General features: G+C 38.6%; 2 protein-coding genes across 2 annotated transcripts in view; both read left to right on the top strand.

Moving 5' to 3' along the window:
• LOC128663585 (tumor necrosis factor receptor superfamily member 10A) overlaps positions 1-20,020 on the top strand; it is a 340,293-nt gene that overhangs the window by 59,435 nt on the left and 260,838 nt on the right. The window lies entirely within an intron of this gene.
• LOC128663586 (uncharacterized) overlaps positions 1-20,020 on the top strand; it is a 53,875-nt gene that overhangs the window by 7,510 nt on the left and 26,345 nt on the right. The window contains exons 3-4 of the mRNA XM_053717982.1: positions 4,326-4,411; positions 13,381-13,397. Of these exons, the coding sequence (XP_053573957.1) occupies positions 4,326-4,411; positions 13,381-13,397 (103 nt within the window). The remainder of the gene's footprint in view (positions 1-4,325; positions 4,412-13,380; positions 13,398-20,020) is intronic.

Genomic DNA, 20,020 nt, shown 5'->3' with positions numbered 1-20,020 from the left:
GGAGTAAGGTTAGGATTCCGAGGATATTGTCTTTTCTACAAGAAGGTTTAGAAAAGGGTTTATCCGCTAGTTCCTTAAAGGGACAGATTTCAGCTCTGTCCATTCTTTTACACAAACGTCTGTCAGAAGTTCCGGACGTTCAAGCTTTTTGTCAGGCTTTAGCTAGGATCAAGCCTGTGTTTAAAACTGTTGCTCCACCATGGAGTTTGAACTTAGTTCTTAATGTTTTACAGGGGGTTCCGTTTGAACCCCTTCATTCCATTGATATCAAGTTGTTATCTTGGAAAGTTCTGTTTTTAATGGCGATTTCCTCGGCTCGAAGAGTCTGAGTTATCTGCCTTACATTGTGATTCTCCTTATCTGATTTTTCATTCAGACAAGGTAGTTCTGCGTACTAAACCTGGGTTCCTACCTAAGGTGGTCACTAACAGGAATATCAATCAAGAGATTGTGGTTCCATCTTTGTGTCCTAATCCTTCTTCGAAAAAGGAACGTCTGCTACACAATCTAGATGTAGTCCGTGCCCTGAAATTTTATCTACAGGCAACTAAGGATTTTCGACAAACGTCTTCCCTGTTTGTCGTTTATTCTGGTCAGAGGAGAGGTCAAAAAGCTTCGGCTACCTCTCTCTCCTTTTGGCTTCGTAGCATAATACGGTTAGCCTATGAGACTGCTGGACAGCAGCCTCCTGAAAGAATTACAGCACATTCTACTAGAGCTGTGGCTTCCACTTGGGCCTTTAAGAATGAGGCTTCTGTTGAACAGATTTGCAAGGCTGCAACTTGGTCTTCTCTTCATACTTTTTCCAAATTTTACAAATTTGACACTTTTGCTTCTTCGGAGGCTGTTTTTGGGAGAAAGGTTCTTCAGGCAGTGGTTCCTTCCGTATAAAGAGCCTGCCTGTCCCTCCCGTCATCCGTGTACTTTAGCTTTGGTATTGGTATCCCATAAGTAATGGATGATCCGTGGACTGGATACACTTAACAAGAGAAAACATAATTTATGCTTACCTGATAAATTTATTTCTCTTGTAGTGTATCCAGTCCACGGCCCGCCCTGTCACTTTAAGGCAGGTAATTTTTCCATTAAACTACAGTCACCACTGCACCCTATGGTTTTCCTTTCTCTGCATGTTTTCGGTCGAATGACTGGTAATGGCAGTTAGGGGAGGAGCTATATAGCAGCTCTGCTGGGTGAATCCTCTTGCACTTCCTGTTGGGGAGGAGTTAATATCCCATAAGTAATGGATGATCCGTGGACTGGATACACTACAAGAGAAATAAATTTATCAGGTAAGCATAAATTATGTTTTTACTTCTGTGACCAACTTGTATCTAAGCATCTTCTGACCGCCCCTAATCACATGACTTTGTTATCAATTGACATTTATTTTAGCCAATTAGTGCAGTGTCTGCCACTAGCGTGATCACAATGTTATCTATATGGCCTACATGAGCTAGCTCTCCCCTGCTGTGAAAAGCAAATAAAAGGCGGCCTTCAAGGGCTTAAAAATTATCATATGAGCCTTCCTAGGTTTGCTTTCAACTAGAATACCAAGAGAACAAAGCAAAATTGTTGATAAAAGTAAATTGGAAAGTTGTTTAAAATTACATGCCCTATCTGAATCATGAAAGGTTGGTGTGTTTTTTGTTTTATTTTGGACTTGACTGTCCCTTTAAGCTTTTTTAATTACCATCCATATAACTGATTAGTATGAGTCAGGCAAGGCATTTGGATTTGATTGAAGTTCAAATTAAACTAAAGCATACGCGCGCGCGCACACACACACCAGTGTCTTGCTAAAGCTTAAAATAAGTTAATGCCTTTGGTTACCAGAAAGGTTATAGCCCTTTCTGGTAGCCGAGGATATACAACTTTTAGATAATAATGAAAATAACAAGTTTCCATTAAAACACCAAATAGCAAAGAAAAGCCCTTAAGGTGGTGTGATAAACCCTTACCTGAGACAACAAAGCAGGGGGCACAATGTTACCACTGGCAACACTTATGGGAGCCATATTCACCGCAACATCTCCCCATCTCACTCACCAGGCAGCATTTCTGACGGCATTTCTTACTTATTAGGAGATCTACATCTATCACAGGTATCTTTAGTTTATCCCAGTAAATGTCTTTCAGAGCAATAAAACCATTAGAAAATATAATTTATTACATACAATGCATTTCTATGTTTGTTTTATTAAAACCCATATACACAGTCACACACAATATTAGCTGTTAGTTATATACTTATCCTAAAACCAAACAAGCCACAAGCTGTAGGTAACAATCTCACTATATAAGCTTCCCACCTTTGCAGCCAAGCAACAAACTAGTTGCAAGTTCCTCACTCACCTCTGAGCAGATGATTTACAGCACATACTGATGCTATCAAAGCAGGAAGCTTGAGCTAACCTTTGCCCTGAACAAGATAAACTTTGATCTGTGGAGGTGGGGGGAAAGGTCAGCTCAGCACACATAAGCAATGACAGATAATGATTTGACAGTGAGGCAGCACAGTTCCTACAGCGGGGATGGCTGCCCTACTTCCCTTCTCTCTACAGAGGCGACAGGGTAGCTACTGTGCTCATGGATAAGGAACCTTACCTCTTCTCACGCTCTTTAATTTTCTTCACAATTAGTTTCTCCCTCACCACGCGCGCTATCCCGCCTGCTGCCGCCTCTGATTTAATTTTCAGCAACTTCTGCGCACTGCACTCAATATGTCATGTAAGTGGAGCTGCACCTGCTTCCCGTTGCCTAAAATAAAAAATAGCTGGTGCTGCATGATCCAACTGTCTGCAGAGGAGGTGGGCCCTCTAAGATGCGGGGCCCTTGGACAAGGGCCGAATTGTCTGCCCTTGCCCCCCCTCATTGCAAATATAATGGCAGACATTATGTTGCCCCATTGAAACTAAGTGAAAGGGTTTTAGTCTTATTAAATATAGTAGAATAACAATCAACTTATGTATAATAGACAATGTAATAAAATGGACTTAGAAAAAAATAAAAAAACATAAAAAAAATCTACTGCTCATTTTAAATTCAGACAAATGTTTCTTTTCATTTCCCTGTATCATGTGACAGCCATCAGCCACAGCCTCCTGTATACATATATACTGTGAACTCTTGCACATGCCCATTAGGAGCTCATGCCTCCAAAGTGCGCACATAAAAGGACTGCACACAATTTGATAATGAAATTAAATACGGAAAGGTGTTTTCAAAAAAAAAAAATCTGTCTAAAGTCAAAATTAAACTTTCATGATTCAAACTCTGGTAGTAATGTAAAAATGTTTCACTCTGTGTAAATAGGGAAATACCTGGTTTCAGTACTTTAACAGATTTTGAAAGTCTGTGAAGACATCCTCTTTGCCCAGTGTTCTCACTAGGAGGGCACTAGCCCCCACAGTATAATTGCTTTTCCCACCACGCTTTGCCCGTGGCTTCCCCAGATCCACTCATACGCAATCACACCTGGGCCTCCCCACTACAGTTGCTGGCATCAAAATGCTGGTGGGCCTCCAAGTGCCCACCCTTGTCAATAACCTCTCTTTAACATAAGTTCAAATCTTTTTTTAGATCCTACCAAAGAAATTGGCTAAGCTGAGTACATGAATCCTTAAAGTGTAGGAAACTAAAATATATTAATATAGCCGTGTTGGTTATGCAATAATCGGGAATAGGTAATAAAGGGATTATCTATCTTTTTTTAAACAATACAAATTCTGTTACTGTAACTGTGAAAAACCTGTCAAAAGGCACTAAGATAAGTGGCGGCTTTTAACGGTTTAGATAAGTTTGAGACTACCTAGGTTTAGCTTTCAGCAAATATGAGTACAAAGCAAATTTGATAAGTAAATGGGGAAGTTGTTTAAAAATTGTATGTACTATCCCAGACATCCTCAAACTTGGCCCTCCAAAGGATTTGGAGCTACATTTCCCGTGATGCTCAGCCAACTGATATGCTGGCTGAGCATCATGGGAAATGAAGCTCCAAAACCTCTGGAGGGCCAAGTTTGAGGATGTCTGCCCTATCTGAATCATGAAAGTTTAATTTTGACTAGACTGTCCCTTTAAATACAAAGTTTTAAACAATTTACAATGTCCCTTTGTGCTCTATACTTGAACTCTATACTCTTATCAATTTTATTTGTTCTCTTGGTATCTTTATTTGAAAGGCAGGAATTTAAGCTTAGGAGCCGGCCCATTTTTGGTTCAGCACCTGGGTAGCGCTTGCTGATTGGTGGCTAAAGGCAGGGGTCTTCTTAAATGCTTTAATATATTTTGTAGTTATTGATTTTGTCTGATGTTCACCCCTGCAGGGCTCATCTGGATCTACATCCTGGTCCCTATTCTCCTCTTCATCATCGTCTTCCTATTTACCTTTGTAAGGTGAAACAGTATAACGGTAAGAAAACTCTCTCACAGAGGAGTGATGACAGAACTTGCTTTAATGTTTTTTAATGTAACAAGAAAAGTGATGGAGTCTATTATCACTGTGGTCACTGCAGTAAGCTGGTTAAAGGGACATAACATTTTATTATTGCACTATTGCTTGCATAGAACTATTTAATAATGTCACAATCTGAAGATATACCAGTCTGGAAACAGACCCTCAGTGCAGTGGTAAGATATGAATACACCTGGCCTCTGAGCTGTGGGTCAGGGTACAGGATGGTGAATGGAAAAGTTACAGCTCTGATCAGTAGACTGGAAACAATGCAGGGTGTATGCAACTTGGCTGAAATATATAACTGAAAATATGTTAGAAACAGAACAAGGCTGCAGAAAACATAGGTGTTTGACAATGATTCATTGTAGAGGGGGGCTGCAGTATGTATGTGTGTATATGTGTGTATATGTGTGTATATATGTATATAAAAAATCTGTATGGTGTCACTGTGTACCAGAAAAACTAAGTTTTCCTTATCAGTAAGTGAGCATCTATTCCCTAGACCAGGGGTGTCAAACTTATTTCTTATGGAGGGTTAAATTATCTATTGATGTAGGAATGGAGGCCGCATGTATACATTTATATATACACTGATCTACAAACAAGAAAAAAAAAACTGTCACAAAGGACTTTACATAATGCCTTAAAGGCAGCTGAAGGAGGGAGGGAGGTGAGTTTACTGTTCTGGCCTAACCGCTGCCATTTTTGCCACAGGCCAGATACATAGGCCCCATGTGCTGTACGTTTGACACCCCTGCCATGTTCTTTCTGTTGGTTTAAAACTTAAAATAAACAGTTTTATCTTAAAGGGGCATGAAAGTCAAAATTAAACTGCCATGAGTTTGAGCATAAAATATTAAGACTTTTAATTTTACGTCTATGATGAACTTTACTTTCATATCTTGTGGGAAATCATACCTAGGTAGGCTTAGGAGCAGCCGTGTACTGCAGTCTTTTCATATTGGCTCACTAGATATGTTCACCACAGTTAAATGCAAGGAACAATGCAATAATAAAAAGCTCTAACACTTTATTTATCCTATGCGGCTATACTAACGAATACCTTTCTGATTACAGAACTGTTCTATTTTTCTGAGGGTACTATGTATTAAAATGATATAAAACTACCTTTAGGTTACATGTATAAGCTGTATTATGACATGTAAATATTGCCTAAATGACATAAGATGTTTACACTTAGTCCCATCACCTCTCCAAACTGTCCCATTTTACAGTTGCAAATATTCCAAAATCCAAACCTTTTCCGGTCCCAAGCTGTTTGGATAAAGTTTTCTACCTGAATAACTGAGCTAAAAGGAAAAAAAAAACAAAAGGATTTAAATTATTTTGCAATGTGCTACACATAATCTAAAACTTAATGTTATATGAAAAACATAATTTATGTAAGAACTTACCTGATAAATTCATTTCTTTCATATTAGCAAGAGTCCATGAGCTAGTGACGTATGGGATATACATTCCTACCAGGAGGGGCAAAGTTTCCCAAACCTCAAAATGCCTATAAATACACCCCTCACCACACCCACAATTCAGTTTAAACGAATAGCCAAGAAGTGGGGTGATAAAAAAGTGCGAAAGCATATAAAATAAGGAATTGGAATAATTGTGCTTTATACAAAATCATAACCACCACAAAAAAAGGGCGGGCCTCATGGACTCTTGCTAATATGAAAGAAATGAATTTATCAGGTAAGTTCTTACATAAATTGTTTTCTTTCATGTAATTAGCAAGAGTCCATGAGCTAGTGACGTATGGGATAATGACTACCCAAGATGTGGATCTTTCCACACAAGAGTCACTAGAGAGGGAGGGATAAAATAAAGACAGCCAATTCCTGCTGAAAATAATCCACACCCAAAATAAAGTTTAACGAAAAACATAAGCAGAAGATTCAAACTGAAACCGCTGCCTGAAGTACTTTTCTACCAAAAACTGCTTCAGAAGAAGAAAATACATCAAAATGGTAGAATTTAGTAAAAGTATGCAAAGAGGACCAAGTTGCTGCTTTGCAAATCTGGTCAACCCGAAGCTTCATTCCTAAACGCCCAGGAAGTAGAAACTGACCTAGTAGAATGAGCTGTAATTCTCTGAGGCGAGTTTTACCCGACTCAACATAGGCAAGATGAATTAAAGATTTCAACCAAGATGCCAAAGAAATGGCAGAAGCTTTCTGGCCTTTTCTAGAACCGGAAAAGATAACAAATAGACTAGAAGTCTTACGGAAAGATTTCGTAGCTTCAACATAATATTTCAAAGCTCTAACAACATCCAAAGAATGCAACGATTTCTCCTTAGAATTCTTAGGATTAGGACATAATGAAGGAACCACAATTTCTCTACTAATGTTGTTGGAATTCACAACTTTAGGTAAAAATTCAAAAGAAGTTCGCAACACCGCCTTATCCTGATGAAAAATCAGAAAAGGAGACTCACAAGAAAGAGCAGATAATTCAGAAACTCTTCTGGCAGAAGAGATGGCCAAAAGGAACAAAACTTTCCAAGAAAGTAATTTAATGTCCAATGAATGCATAGGTTCAAACGGAGGAGCTTGAAGAGCTCCCAGAACCAAATTCAAACTCCAAGGAGGAGAAATTGACTTAATGACAGGTTTTTATACGAACCAAAGCTTGTACAAAACAATGAATATCAGGAAGAATAGCAATCTTTCTGTGAAAAAGAACAGAAAGAGCAGAGATTTGTCCTTTCAAAGAACTTGCGGACAAACCCTTATCTAAACCATCCTGAAGAAACTGTAAAATTCTTGGTATTCTAAAAGAATGCCAAGAAAAAATGATGAGAAAGACACCAAGAAATATAAGTCTTCCAGACTCTATAATATATCTCTCGAGATACAGATTTACGAGCCTGTAACATAGTATTAATCACAGAGTCAGAGAAACCTCTTTGACCAAGAATCAAGCGTTCAATCTCCATACCTTTAAATTTAAGGATTTCAGATCCTGATGGAAAAAAGGACCTTGTGACAGAAGGTCTGGTCTTAACGGAAGAGTCCACGGTTGGCAAGAGGCCATCCGGACAAGATCCGCATACCAAAACCTGTGAGGCCATGCCGGAGCTACCAGCAGAACAAACGAGCATTCCTTCAGAATCTTGGAGATTACTCTTGGAAGAAGAACTAGAGGCGGAAAGATATAGGCAGGATGATACTTCCATGGAAGTGATAATGCATCCACTGCCTCCGCCTGAGGATCCCGGGATCTGGACAGATACCTGGGAAGTTTCTTGTTTAGATGGGACGCCATCAGATCTATTTCTGGAAGTTCCCACATTTGAACAATCTGAAGAAATACCTCTGGGTGAAGAGACCATTCGCCCGGATGCAACGTTTGGCGACTGAGATAATCCGCCTCCCAATTGTCTATACCTGGGATATGAACCGCAGAGATTAGACAGGAGCTGGATTCCGCCCAAACCAAAATTCGAGATACTTCTTTCATAGCCAGAGGACTGTGAGTTCCTCCTTGATGATTGATGTATGCCACATTTGTGACATTGTCTGTCTGAAAACAAATGAACGATTCTCTCTTCAGAAGAGGCCAAAACTGAAGAGCTCTGAAAATTGCACGGAGTTCCAAAATATTGATCGGTAATCTCACCTCCTGAGATTCCCAAACTCCTTGTGCCGTCAGAGATCCCCACACAGCTCCCCAACCTGTGAGACTTGCATCTGTTGAAATTACAGTCCAGGTCGGAAGCACAAAAGAAGCCCCCTGAATTAAACGATGGTGATTTGTCCACCATGTTAGAGAGTGTCGAACAATCGGTTTTAAAGATATTAATTGAGATATCTTCGTGTAATCCTTGCACCATTGATTCAGCATACAGAGCTGAAGAGGTCGCATGTGAAAACGAGCAAAGGGGATCGCGTCCGATGCAGCAGTCATAAGACCTAGAATTTCCATGCATAAGGCTACCGAAGGGAATGATTGTGACTGAAGGTTTCGACAAGCTGCAATCAATTTTAGACGTCTCTTGTCTGTTAAAGACAGAGTCATGGACACTGAATCCATCTGGAAACCCAGAAAGGTTACCCTTGTCTGAGGAATCAAAGAACTTTTTGGTAAATTGATCCTCCAACCATGATCTTGAAGAAACACAAGTCGATTCGTATGAGATTCTGCTAAATGTAAAGACTGAGCAAGTACCAAGATATCGTCCAAATAAGGAAATACCACAATACCCTGTTCTCTGATTACAGACAGAAGGGCACCGAGAACCTTTGTAAAAATTCTTGGGGCTGTAGCTAGGCCAAACGGCAGAGCCACAAACTGGTAATGCTTGTCCAGAAAAGAGAATCTCAGGAACTGATAATGATCTGGATGAATCGGAATATGCAGATATGCATCCTGTAAATCTATTGTGGACATATAATTCCCTTGCTGAACAAAAGGCAAGATAGTCCTTACAGTTACCATCTTGAACGTTGGTATCCTTACATAACGATTCAATATTTTTAAATCTAGAACTGGTCTGAAGGAATTCTCCTTCTTTGGTACAATGAAGAGATTTGAATAAAAACCCATCCCCTGTTCCGGAACTGGAACTGGCATAATTACTCCAGTCAACTCTAGATCTGAAACACATTTCAGAAATGCTTGAGCTTTTACTGGATTTACTGGGACACGGGAAAGAAAAAATCTCTTTGCAGGAGGTCTCATCTTGAAACCAATTCTGTACCCTTCTGAAACAATGTTCTGAATCCAAAGATTGTGAACAGAATTGATCCAAATTTCTTTGAAAAAACGTAACCTGCCCCCTACCAGCTGAGCTGGAATGAGGGCCGTACCTTCATGTGGACTTAGAAGCAGGCTTTGCCTTTCTAGCTGGCTTGGATTTATTCCAGACTGGAGATGGTTTCCAAACTGAAACTGCTCCTGAGGATGAAGGATCAGGCTTTTGTTCTTTGTTGAAACGAAAGGAACGAAAACGATTATTAGCCCTGTTTTTACCCTTAGATTTTTTATCCTGTGGTAAAAAAGTTCCTTTCCCACCAGTAACAGTTGAAATAATGGAATCCAACTGAGAACCAAATAATTTGTTACCCTGGAAAGAAATAGAAAGTAAAGTTGATTTAGAAGCCATAAAGCTCTTCTAGCTAAAATAGCTAGAGACATAAACCTGACATCAACTCTGATAATATCAAAAATGGCATCACAGATAAAATTATTAGCATGCTGTAGAAGAATAATAATATCATGAGAATCATGTGTTACTTGTTGCGCTAAAGTTTCCAACCAAAAAGTTGAAGCTGCAGCAACATCAGCCAAAGATATAGCAGGTCTAAGAAGATTACCTGAACACAGATAAGTACCATCTGACGTAGGAATAGTAGTACGTTTAGCAAGGGTAGAAATAGCCCCATCAACTTTAGGGATTTTGTCCCAAAATTCTAATCTGTCAGACGGCACAGGATATAATTGCTTAAAACGTTTAGAAGGAGTAAATGAATTACCCAATTTATCCCATTCTTTGGAAATTACTGCAGAAATAGCATTAGGAACAGGAAAAACTTCTGGAATAACCACAGGAGATTTAAATACCTTATCCAAACGTTAGAATTAGTATCAAGAGGACCAGAATCCTCTATTTCTAAAGCAATTAGTACTTCTTTAAGTAAAGAACAATAAATTCCATTTTAAATAAATATGAAGATATATCAGCATCACCTCTGAGACAGAATCCTCTGAACCAGAAGAGTCCTCAGAATCAGAATGATGATGTTCATTTAAAAATTCATCTGTAGGGAGAGAAGTTTTAAAAGATTTTTTACGTTTACTAGAAGAGAAATAACAGACATAGCCTTCTTTATGGATTCAGAAACAAAATCTCTTATATTATCAGAAACATTCTGCACCTTAGATGTTGAAGGAACTGCAACAGGCAATGGTACTTTACTAAAGGAAATATTATCTGCTTTAACAAGTTTGTCATGACAATCAATACAAACAGCTGGAGGAATAGCTACCAAAAAGTTTACAGCAGATACACTTAGCTTTGGTAGATCCAGCACTAGACAGCGATTTTCCTGTAGTATCTTCTGACTCAGATGCAACGTGAGACATCTTGCAATATGTAAGAGAAAAAACAACATATATATATATATATATATATATAAAGCAAAATTGATCAAATTCCTTAAATGACAGTTTCAGGAATGGGAAAAAATGCCAAAGAACAAGCTTCTAGCAACCAGAAGCAATGAAAAATGAGACTTAAATAATGTGGAGACAAAAGCGACGCCCATATTTTTTCGCGCCAAATAAGACGCCCACATTATTTGGCGCCTAAATGCTTTTGGCGCCAAAAATGACGCCACATCCGGAACGCCGACATTTTTGGCGCAAAATAACGTCAAAAAATGACGCAACTTCCGGCGACACGTATGACGCCGGAAACGGAAAAGAATTTTTGCGCCAAGAATGACGCAATAAAATGAAGCATTTTCAGCCCCCGCGAGCCTAACAGCCCACAGGGAAGAGTCAAATTTTTGAAGGTAAGAAAAAATGATTAAATCAAATGCATTATCCCAAATATGAAACTGACTGTCTGAAAATAAGGAAAGTTGAACATTCTGAGTCAAGGCAAATAAATGTTTGAATACATATATTTAGAACTTTATAAACAAAGTGCCCAACCATAGCTTAGAGTGTCACAGAAAATAAGATTTACTTACCCCAGGACACTCATCTACATGTTTGTAGAAAGCCAAACCAGTACTGAAACGAGAATCAGCAGAGGTAATGGTATATATAAGAGTATATCGTCGATCTGAAAAGGGAGGTAAGAGATGAATCTCTACGACCGATAACAGAGAACCTATGAAATAGACCCCGTAGAAGGAGATCACTGCATTCAAATAGGCAATACTCTCCTCACATCCCTCTGACATTCACTGCACGCTGAGAGGAAAACCGGGCTCCAACTTGCTGCGGAGCGCATATCAACGTAGAATCTAGCACAAACTTACTTCACCACCTCCATCGGAGGCAAAGTTTGTAAAACTGAATTGTGGGTGTGGTGAGGGGTGTATTTATAGGCATTTGAGGTTTGGGAAACTTTGCCCCTCCTGGTAGGAATGTATATCCCATACGTCACTAGCTCATGGACTCTTGCTAATTACATGAAAGAAATGAGTGTATACTGTTCCTTTAACATTTTAATAAACTGCATGTAATAGACACTACTATAAAGAATAATATGCCCAGATACTGATCTAAAAATCCAGTATAAAACTGTTTAAAAACTTACTTAGAAGCTCTCAGTTTAGCTCTGTTGAAAATGTAGCTAGAAAGCCCACTGCAAGTGGGAAATAAGACCCCCCCCTCCCCCTTCTTTTGCATATGAAAAGACCAGGAGCAAGCTGGAGTAGGTAGCTGACGGTATTCTGATAAAACTTTGGGGCTTGGTTAGTAGTCTGAAAATCAGAGCAATGTTATTTAAAAATAAGCAAAACTATACATTTAAAAAAACAAACTTTATGGGCTATATAAGTAGATCATCTAAAAACATTTATGCAAAGAAAAAATGAGTGTATGTCCCTTTAAATTAAAACCAAAATTACTTTGAAACACATTTAACATTGAAAAAAAATGCTGTCTGTTTAAAAACGTTTCAAAACCTTTTTTGTATTGCTTTTATATTATATTATATTTTAAAAAAAAGGTGGTTTTATTTTATATTGAGTGTATTGGAAAAAAATAAATATCCATTTGTGCCAATTCGAATTCCTTTGTAAAATATTTACTTCTCTTTTGGCTCAGTCACTCATATTTGCCTCTAAGGCTTGCTTCTAGAGTAGACATGGCCAGATATTGTAGAAGGGTTATATTGGGATGTCTGCAATGTGCATTTCCAATTCTCAGAATTGGGAAAAAAAAGGCTGCTTTTTTCCTGTAACTTAACATTGAAAATTGTGGAACACAAATAATAAAGTATATTGCAAAGTTTTTGTACTACATATAATAAAACATTTATATTACAATCATGGGCGTCCACAAGGGGGGGGAGCGTTTGCCTGATGTAGCTCTGTTTTAGAGGAAGAAGCACAGTATTCTATCAGTTACATAGCATTCTGGAATTTGTAGTTCTCAATATTGGGCCAAAGCAGTTGTGGACTCTAGTTCCCAGCATTCCTAGTATAGTGGTGGGAAATGAGCTTCCTGGAAGGCAGAAAGTCTACTCCCACCTCCATTTTAACAGCAGCAAAGAAAAAGGTATCTCTTTGATGGTGATGTGCTCTGAGTTAACACTTTCTGTGCAGAGTCTTACTCACATACTGGAATAGTTTGTTAAATGTTTTGCCAATAGCACAAATAGAGGAATGTTTATTTTGCATATTTTAGGTAATGTACTGTTGGCAGTTGAATGCTTTATTATATGTATAGGTTAACTTAAGTTAGTTCTTTTGTATTTAATTGTAATTATGTTCTTCTTTATAACTGTATAATACAACAGATCAAATAAAAAAAAAGCACACTAAATAAATAAAACAATATGCTCCTATTTCAGTTTAAAAGTTAGGAGTCTGGCTAAAGACATTAATTGTATTACACTCCAAAATATGTTTAAAAGTGTATTAAAGTTTAGCATATTAGTGACTCCAAAATTTATTGTGTACTAGTAAACTAGGACTAGCTGCATTTTGGAATATATATATATATATATATATATATATATATATATATATATATATATATATATATATATATATATATATATATTATATTAATTATATTACTGCCTCCACCTTTAAAAATTTCTATGGACGCCCATGATTACAATCTCAGTGTCCATTATTTACACTGGCTCTGGATACTGTTTTCTGTTTCTTGTACTGCTACACATCTGTTCTCACTTTTTTTTTTTTTTTGTCTCCCTCTAGTGTTCAGCTTGTGTCTGGTAAGTAATTTATTTATTATATTAAAATTACACTATTCCTTATAAAACTGTATTGAGAACAGATATTTTGTATCATGTCGGTATAAACCTCCTTTCCTGTAATAGTGTATACTTTGAATACTATCTCCTAATAACACTATAATAATGCAGAGATGCCACCAACTGTTAATTACAGATCAAAAGAAATTTCATTCCAGAACCAAAAAGCCTGAAACCACCTTTGCCTCTTCAATACTGCCTGGTCTCAGCACATAATTACTAGAGGATATAAAGAAGAAATAGGGTGTTCCCACTGTGTAATATTAACCATTCAATTAGCTTAAATTTTGGCCGTGTGGTGTGCCCATAAAAAGGTTCTGGGGAGAACACTAATTTACATAACCTTTACATTTCATTGTTTATTCGCACAAATGATCATTTAAAAAGTTAAATTATGCACTGAATTTGTGCTTTGGATAGCAGTGCCCCACCCAGCTACTTCATAATGCCACCCAACTGGCTAAATGTTTTGTGGAGAACACTAAATACAGATCTCTTTGTGAGGATCCGAATGCGTAAGTAGGCAGCTGCTCATGCCGTTTGGATCTTTTCGTAACTGGATTGATTTTAGTGAAAGATCACCTACAATAAGATGTAGATTTGCACAGATCTTAGTATGGTGATCATTCACTAGAATCAATCCAGCTACAAAAAGGTCTGAACTGCTTGAGCGCCGCCTACTTGAGTATTCGAATCCTCACAAAAGATCCAAATGCATGTTCCTAACACTGAATAATATAATTAAAAGGCACACTCACAACTGTAGAGCACCAAAAAGTTGCTAGCAGGGTAATCTGTTCCCAAAGTAACTGAAACTGTGTCTCCTTGTAGCGCCACTTGATAGTCTTTCTTCATGATATATTCTCTCCTACATTTAGGGCCAGATTACAAGTGGAGCGCTAAATATTGCTTTCATGTAAGCGATATTAGTGCTCCACCTGTGCGCACGCTAATGTGCGCTGGTATTACACATTAACAAGAGTGCGCTTCCATAGGCTCCTATGGGAGCCTCGTTCTGATGCCGTCAGACCGGGATCAGAACTATCAGTGCAGCAATTATAACGATTATGTGCATATTAACACATAAATATATATATGCAGACAAAGAACCAGTGAGTCAAGGCGTTAAAACAAGTAATTTTATTTCAAAGGCAATCGATTCCAATGGCGTCATAAAAAAACGCAGTTAAAATATCATGACACAAAGCGGTATAACGTGTTACGCATTTCGGCAGGAAAGACAGCCTTTACTCAGACACCTAGATATAGATAGAGATACAAAAACATAATTTCTTTCATGTAATTAACAAGAGTCCATGAGCTAGTGACGGTATGGGATATACATTCCTACCAGGAGGGGCAAAGTTTCCCAAACCTTAAAATGCCTATAAATACACCCCTCACCACACCCACAAATCAGTTTTTACAAACTTGCCTCCAAGGGAGGGTGGTGAAGTAAGTTTGTGCTAGGATTCTACGTTGATATGCGCTCCGCAGCAAGTGGAGCCCGGGTTTCCTCTCAGCGTGCAGTGAATGTCAGAGGGATGTGAAGAGAGTATTGCTATTGAATGCAGTGATCTCCTTCTACGGGGGTCTATTTCATAAGGTTCTCTGTTATCGGTCGTAGAGATTCATCTCTTACCTCCCTTTTCAGATCGACGATATACTCTTATATTTACCATTACCTCTACTGATTCTCGTTTCAGTACTGGTTTGGCTTTCTACAAAGATGTAGATGAGTGTCCTGGGGTAAGTAAGTCTTATTTTCTGTGTGACACTCTAACTATGGGTTGGGGCACTTTATTATAAAGTTCTAAATATATGTATTCAAACATTTATTTGCCTTGACTCAGAATTGTTCAACTTTCCTTATTTTCAGACAGTCAGTTTCATATTTGGGGATTATGCATTGAATTATCATATTTTTCTTACCTCAAAAATTTGACTTTTTTCCCTGTGGGCTGTTTAGGGCTCGCGGGGGCTGAAAATGCTTCATTTTATTGCGTCATTCTTGGCGCGGTACTTTTTTTGGGCGCAAAAATTCTTTCCGTTTCCGGCGTCATACTTGTCGCCGAAGTTGCGTCATTTTTTTGACGTATTTTGCGCCAAAAATGTCGGCGTTCCAGATGTGGCGTCATTTTTGGCGCCAAAAGGCATTTAGGGCGCCAAATAATGTGGGCTCTTATTTGGCCTAAAAAAATATGGGCGTCGCTTTTGTCTCCACATTATTTCAGTCTCATTTTTCATTTGCTTCTGGTTTGCTAGAAGGCTTGATATTTGGGCATTTTTCCCATTCCTGAAACTGTCTTATAGAGAATTTGATCTATTTTGCTTTATATGTTGTTTTTTTCTCTACATATTGCAAGATGTCTCACGTTGCATCTGAGCCAGGAAGGATACTACAGGAAAACCACTGCCTGCTGGATCTACCAAAGCTAAGTGTAATCTGCTGTAAAACTTTTGGTAGCTATTCCTCCAGCTGTTGTTTGTAATAATTGTCATAGACAAACTTGTTAATAGCAGATAATATTTCCTTTAGTGATGTACCATTGCCTGTTGCAGTTCCCTCAACATCTAAGGGTGCAGAATGTTCCTGATAACATAAGAGATTTTTGTTTCTGAATTCCATAAAGAAGGCTTTGTCCTGTTTATTTCTCCTTCTAGTTAAACGTAAAAAGTCTTTTAAATCTTCTCTCTCTACAGATGAATTTTTAAATGAACACCATCATTCTGATTCTTTGGACTCTTCTGGTTCAGAGGATTCTGTCTCAGAGATTGATGCTGATAAATCTTCATATTTATTTAAGATGGAATTTATTCGCTCTTTACTTAAAGAAGTACTAATTGCTTTAGAAATAGAGGATTCTGGTCCTCTTGATACTAATTCTATACGTTTGGATAAGGTTTTTAAAGCTCCTGCGGTTATTCCAGAAGTCTTTCCTGTTCCTAATGCTATTTCTGCAGTAATTTCCAAGGAATGGGATAAATTGGGTAATTCATTTACTCCTTCTAAACGTTTTAAGCAATTATATCCTGTTCCGCCTGACAGGTTAGAATTTTGGGACAAAATCCCTAAAGTTGATGGGGCTATTTCTACCCTTGCTAAACGTACTACCATTCCTACGTCAGATGGTACCTCGTTTAAGGATCCTTTAGATAGAAAAATTGAATCTTTTCTAAGAAAAGCTTATCTATGTTCAGGTAATCTTCTAGACCTGCTATATCATTGGGCTGAGTGTTGCTGCAGCTTCAACTTTTTTGGTTGGAAACTCTACGCAACAAGTAACAAATCGGATTCTCATGATATTATTATTCTTCTCCAGCATGCTAATAATTTTATCTGTGATTGCCATTTTTGATATTATTAGAGTTGATGTTAGGTTTATGTCTCGGGCTATCTTAGCCAGAAGAGCTTTATGGCTTAAGACCTGGAATGCTGATAATGGCTTCTAAATCAACTCTACTTTCCATTTCTTTCCAGGGAAACAAATTATTTGGTTCTCAGTTGGATTCTATTATTTCAACTGTTACTGGTGGGAAAGGAACTTTTTTACCACAGGATAAAAGATCTAAAGGTAAAACAGGGCTAACAATCGTTTCGTGTCCTTTCGTTTCAACAAAGAACAAAAGCCTGATCCTTCGTCCTCAGGAGCAGTTTCAGTTTGGAACCATCGCCAGTCTGGAATAACTCCAAGCTGCTAGAAAGGCAAAGCCTGCTTCTAAGTTCCACAGGAAGGTACGGGCCCTCATTCCAGTTCAGCTGGTAGGGGGCAGTTACGTTTTTTCAAAGAAATTTGGATCAATTCGTTTCACTAATCTTTGATTCAGAACATTGTTTCAGAAGGGTACAGAATTGGTTTCAAGATGAGACCCTCCTGCAAAGAGATTTTTCTTTCCCGTGTCCCAGTAAATCCAGTGAAAGCTCAAGCATTTCTGAATTGTGTTTCAGATCTAGAGTTGGCTGGAGTAATTATGCCAGTTCCAGTTTCCGGAACAGGGGATGGGGTATTTATCAAATCTCTTCATTGTACCAAAGAAGGAGAGATTCCCTCAGACCAGTCTGGATCTAAAATTATTGAAGTCGTTATGTAAGGATACCAACGGTTCAAGATGGTAACTGTAAGGACTATATTGCCTTTTGTTCAGCAAGGAATGATATGTCCACAATAGATTTACAGGATGCATATCTGCATATTCCGATTCATCCAGATGCATTATCATTCCTGAATTCTCTTTTCTAGACAAGCATTACCAATTTGTGGCTCTAACCGTTTGGCCTTGCTACAGCTCCAAGAATTTTCACAAAGATTCTCGTGCCCTTCTGTCTGTAATCAGAGAACAGGGTATTGTGGTATTTCCTTATTTGGACGATATCTTGGTACTTGCTCATCCTTTACATTTAGCAGAGTCCTCATACGAATCGACTTGTGTTGTTTCTTCAAGATCATGGTTGGAGGATCAATTTACCAAAAAGTTCTTTGATTCCTCAAACAAGGGTAACCTTTCTGGGTTTCCAGATAGAGTCAGTGTCCATGACTCTGTCTTTAACAGACAAGAGACGTCTAAAATTGATTACAGCTTGTCGAAACCTTCAGTCTCAATCATTCCCTTCGTAGCCTTATGCATGGAAAGTCTAGGTCTTATGACTGCTGCATCGGACGCGATCCCCTTTGCTCGTTTTCCACATGCGACCCTCTTCAGCTCTGTATGCTGAACCAATGGTGCAGGGATTACACGAAGATATATCAATTAAATATCTTTAAAACCGATTGTTCGACACTCTCTAACGTGGTGGACAGATCACCTTCGTTTAATTCAGGGGGGCTGCTTTGGTTCTTCCACCTGGACTGAATTTCAACAGATGCATGTCTCACAGGTTGGGGAGCGTGTGTGGGATCTCTGACGGCACAAGGAGTTTGGGAATCTCAGGGAGGTGAGATTACCGATCAATATCTTGGAACTCCGTGCAATTTTTCAGAGCTCTTCAGTTTTGGCCTCTTCTGAAGAGAGAATCGTTCATTTGTTTTCAGACAGACAATGTCACAACTGTGGCATACATCAATCATCAAGGAGGGACTCACAGTCCTCTGGCTATGAAAGAAGTATCTCGAATTTTGGTTTGGGCGGAATCCAGCTCCTGTCTAATCTCTGCGGTTCATATCCCAGGTGTAGACAATTGGGAAGCGGATTATCTCAGTCGCCAAACGTTGCATCCGGGCGAATGGTCTCTTCACCCAGAGGTATTTCTTCAGATTGTTCAAATGTGGGGGCTCCCAGAGATAGATCTGATGGCCTCTCATCTAAACAAGAAACTTCCCAGGTATCTGTCCAGATCCCGGGATCCTCAGGCGGAGGCAGTGGATGCATTATCACTTCCTTGGAAGTATCATCCTGCCTATATCTTTCCGCCTCTAGTTCTTCTTCCAAGAGTAATCTCCAAGATTCTGAGGGAATGCTCGTTTGTTCTGCTAATAGCTCCGGCATGGCCTCACAGGTTTTGGTATGCGGATCTTGTCCGGATGGCATCTTGCCAACCATGGACTCTTCCGTTAAGACCAGACCTTCTGTCGCAAGGTCCTTTTTTCCATCAGGATCTGAAATCCTTAAATTTAAAGGTATGGAGATTGAACGCTTGATTCTTGGTCAAAGAGGTTTCTCTGACTCCGTGATTAATACTATGTTACAGGCTCGTAAATCTGTATCTCGAGAGATATATTATAGAGTCTGGAAGACTTATATTTCTTGGTGTCTTTCTCATCATTTTTCTTGGCATTCTTTTAGAATACCGAGAATTTTACAGTTTCTTCAGGATGGTTTAGATAAGGGTTTGTCCGCAAGTTCTTTGAAAGGACAAATCTCCGCTCTTTCTGTTCTTTTTCACAGAAAGATTGCTATTCTTCCTGATATTCATTGTTTTGTACAAGCTTTGGTTCGTATAAAACCTGTCATTTTATTAAATTACTTTCTTGGAAAGTTTTGTTCCTTTTGGCCATCTCTTCTGCTAGAAGAGTTTCTGAATTATCTGCTCTTTCTTGTGAGTCTCCTTTTCTGATTTTTCATCAGGATAAGGCGGTGTTGCGAACTTCTTTTGAATTTTTACCTAAAGTTGTGAATTCCAACAACATTAGTAGAGAAATTGTGGTTCCTTCATTATGTCCTAATCCTAAGAATTCTAAGGAGAAATCGTTGCATTCTTTGGATGTTGTTAGAGCTTTGAAATATTATGTTGAAGCTACGAAATCTTTCCGTAAGACTTCTAGTCTATTTGTTATCTTTTCCGGTTCTAGGAAAGGCCAGAAAGCTTCTGCCATTTCTTTGGCATCTTGGTTGAAATCTTTAATTCATCTTGCCTATGTTGAGTCGGGTAAAATTCCGCCTCAGAGAATTACAGCTCATTCTACTAGGTCAGTATCTACTTCCTGGGCGTTTAGGAATGAAGCTTCGGTTGACCAGATCTGCAAAGCAGCAACTTGGTCCTCTTTGCATACTTTTACTAAATTCTACCATTTTGATGTATTTTCTTCTTCTGAAGCAGTTTTTGGTAGAAAAGTTCTTCAGGCAGCGGTTTCAGTTTGAATCTTCGT

The sequence above is a fragment of the Bombina bombina genome, chromosome 6 (assembly GCF_027579735.1).
Source record: "Bombina bombina isolate aBomBom1 chromosome 6, aBomBom1.pri, whole genome shotgun sequence".
In the NCBI taxonomy this organism is placed as follows: Eukaryota; Metazoa; Chordata; class Amphibia; order Anura; family Bombinatoridae; genus Bombina; species Bombina bombina.
This window is presented reverse-complemented; position numbering and strand designations above follow the sequence as displayed.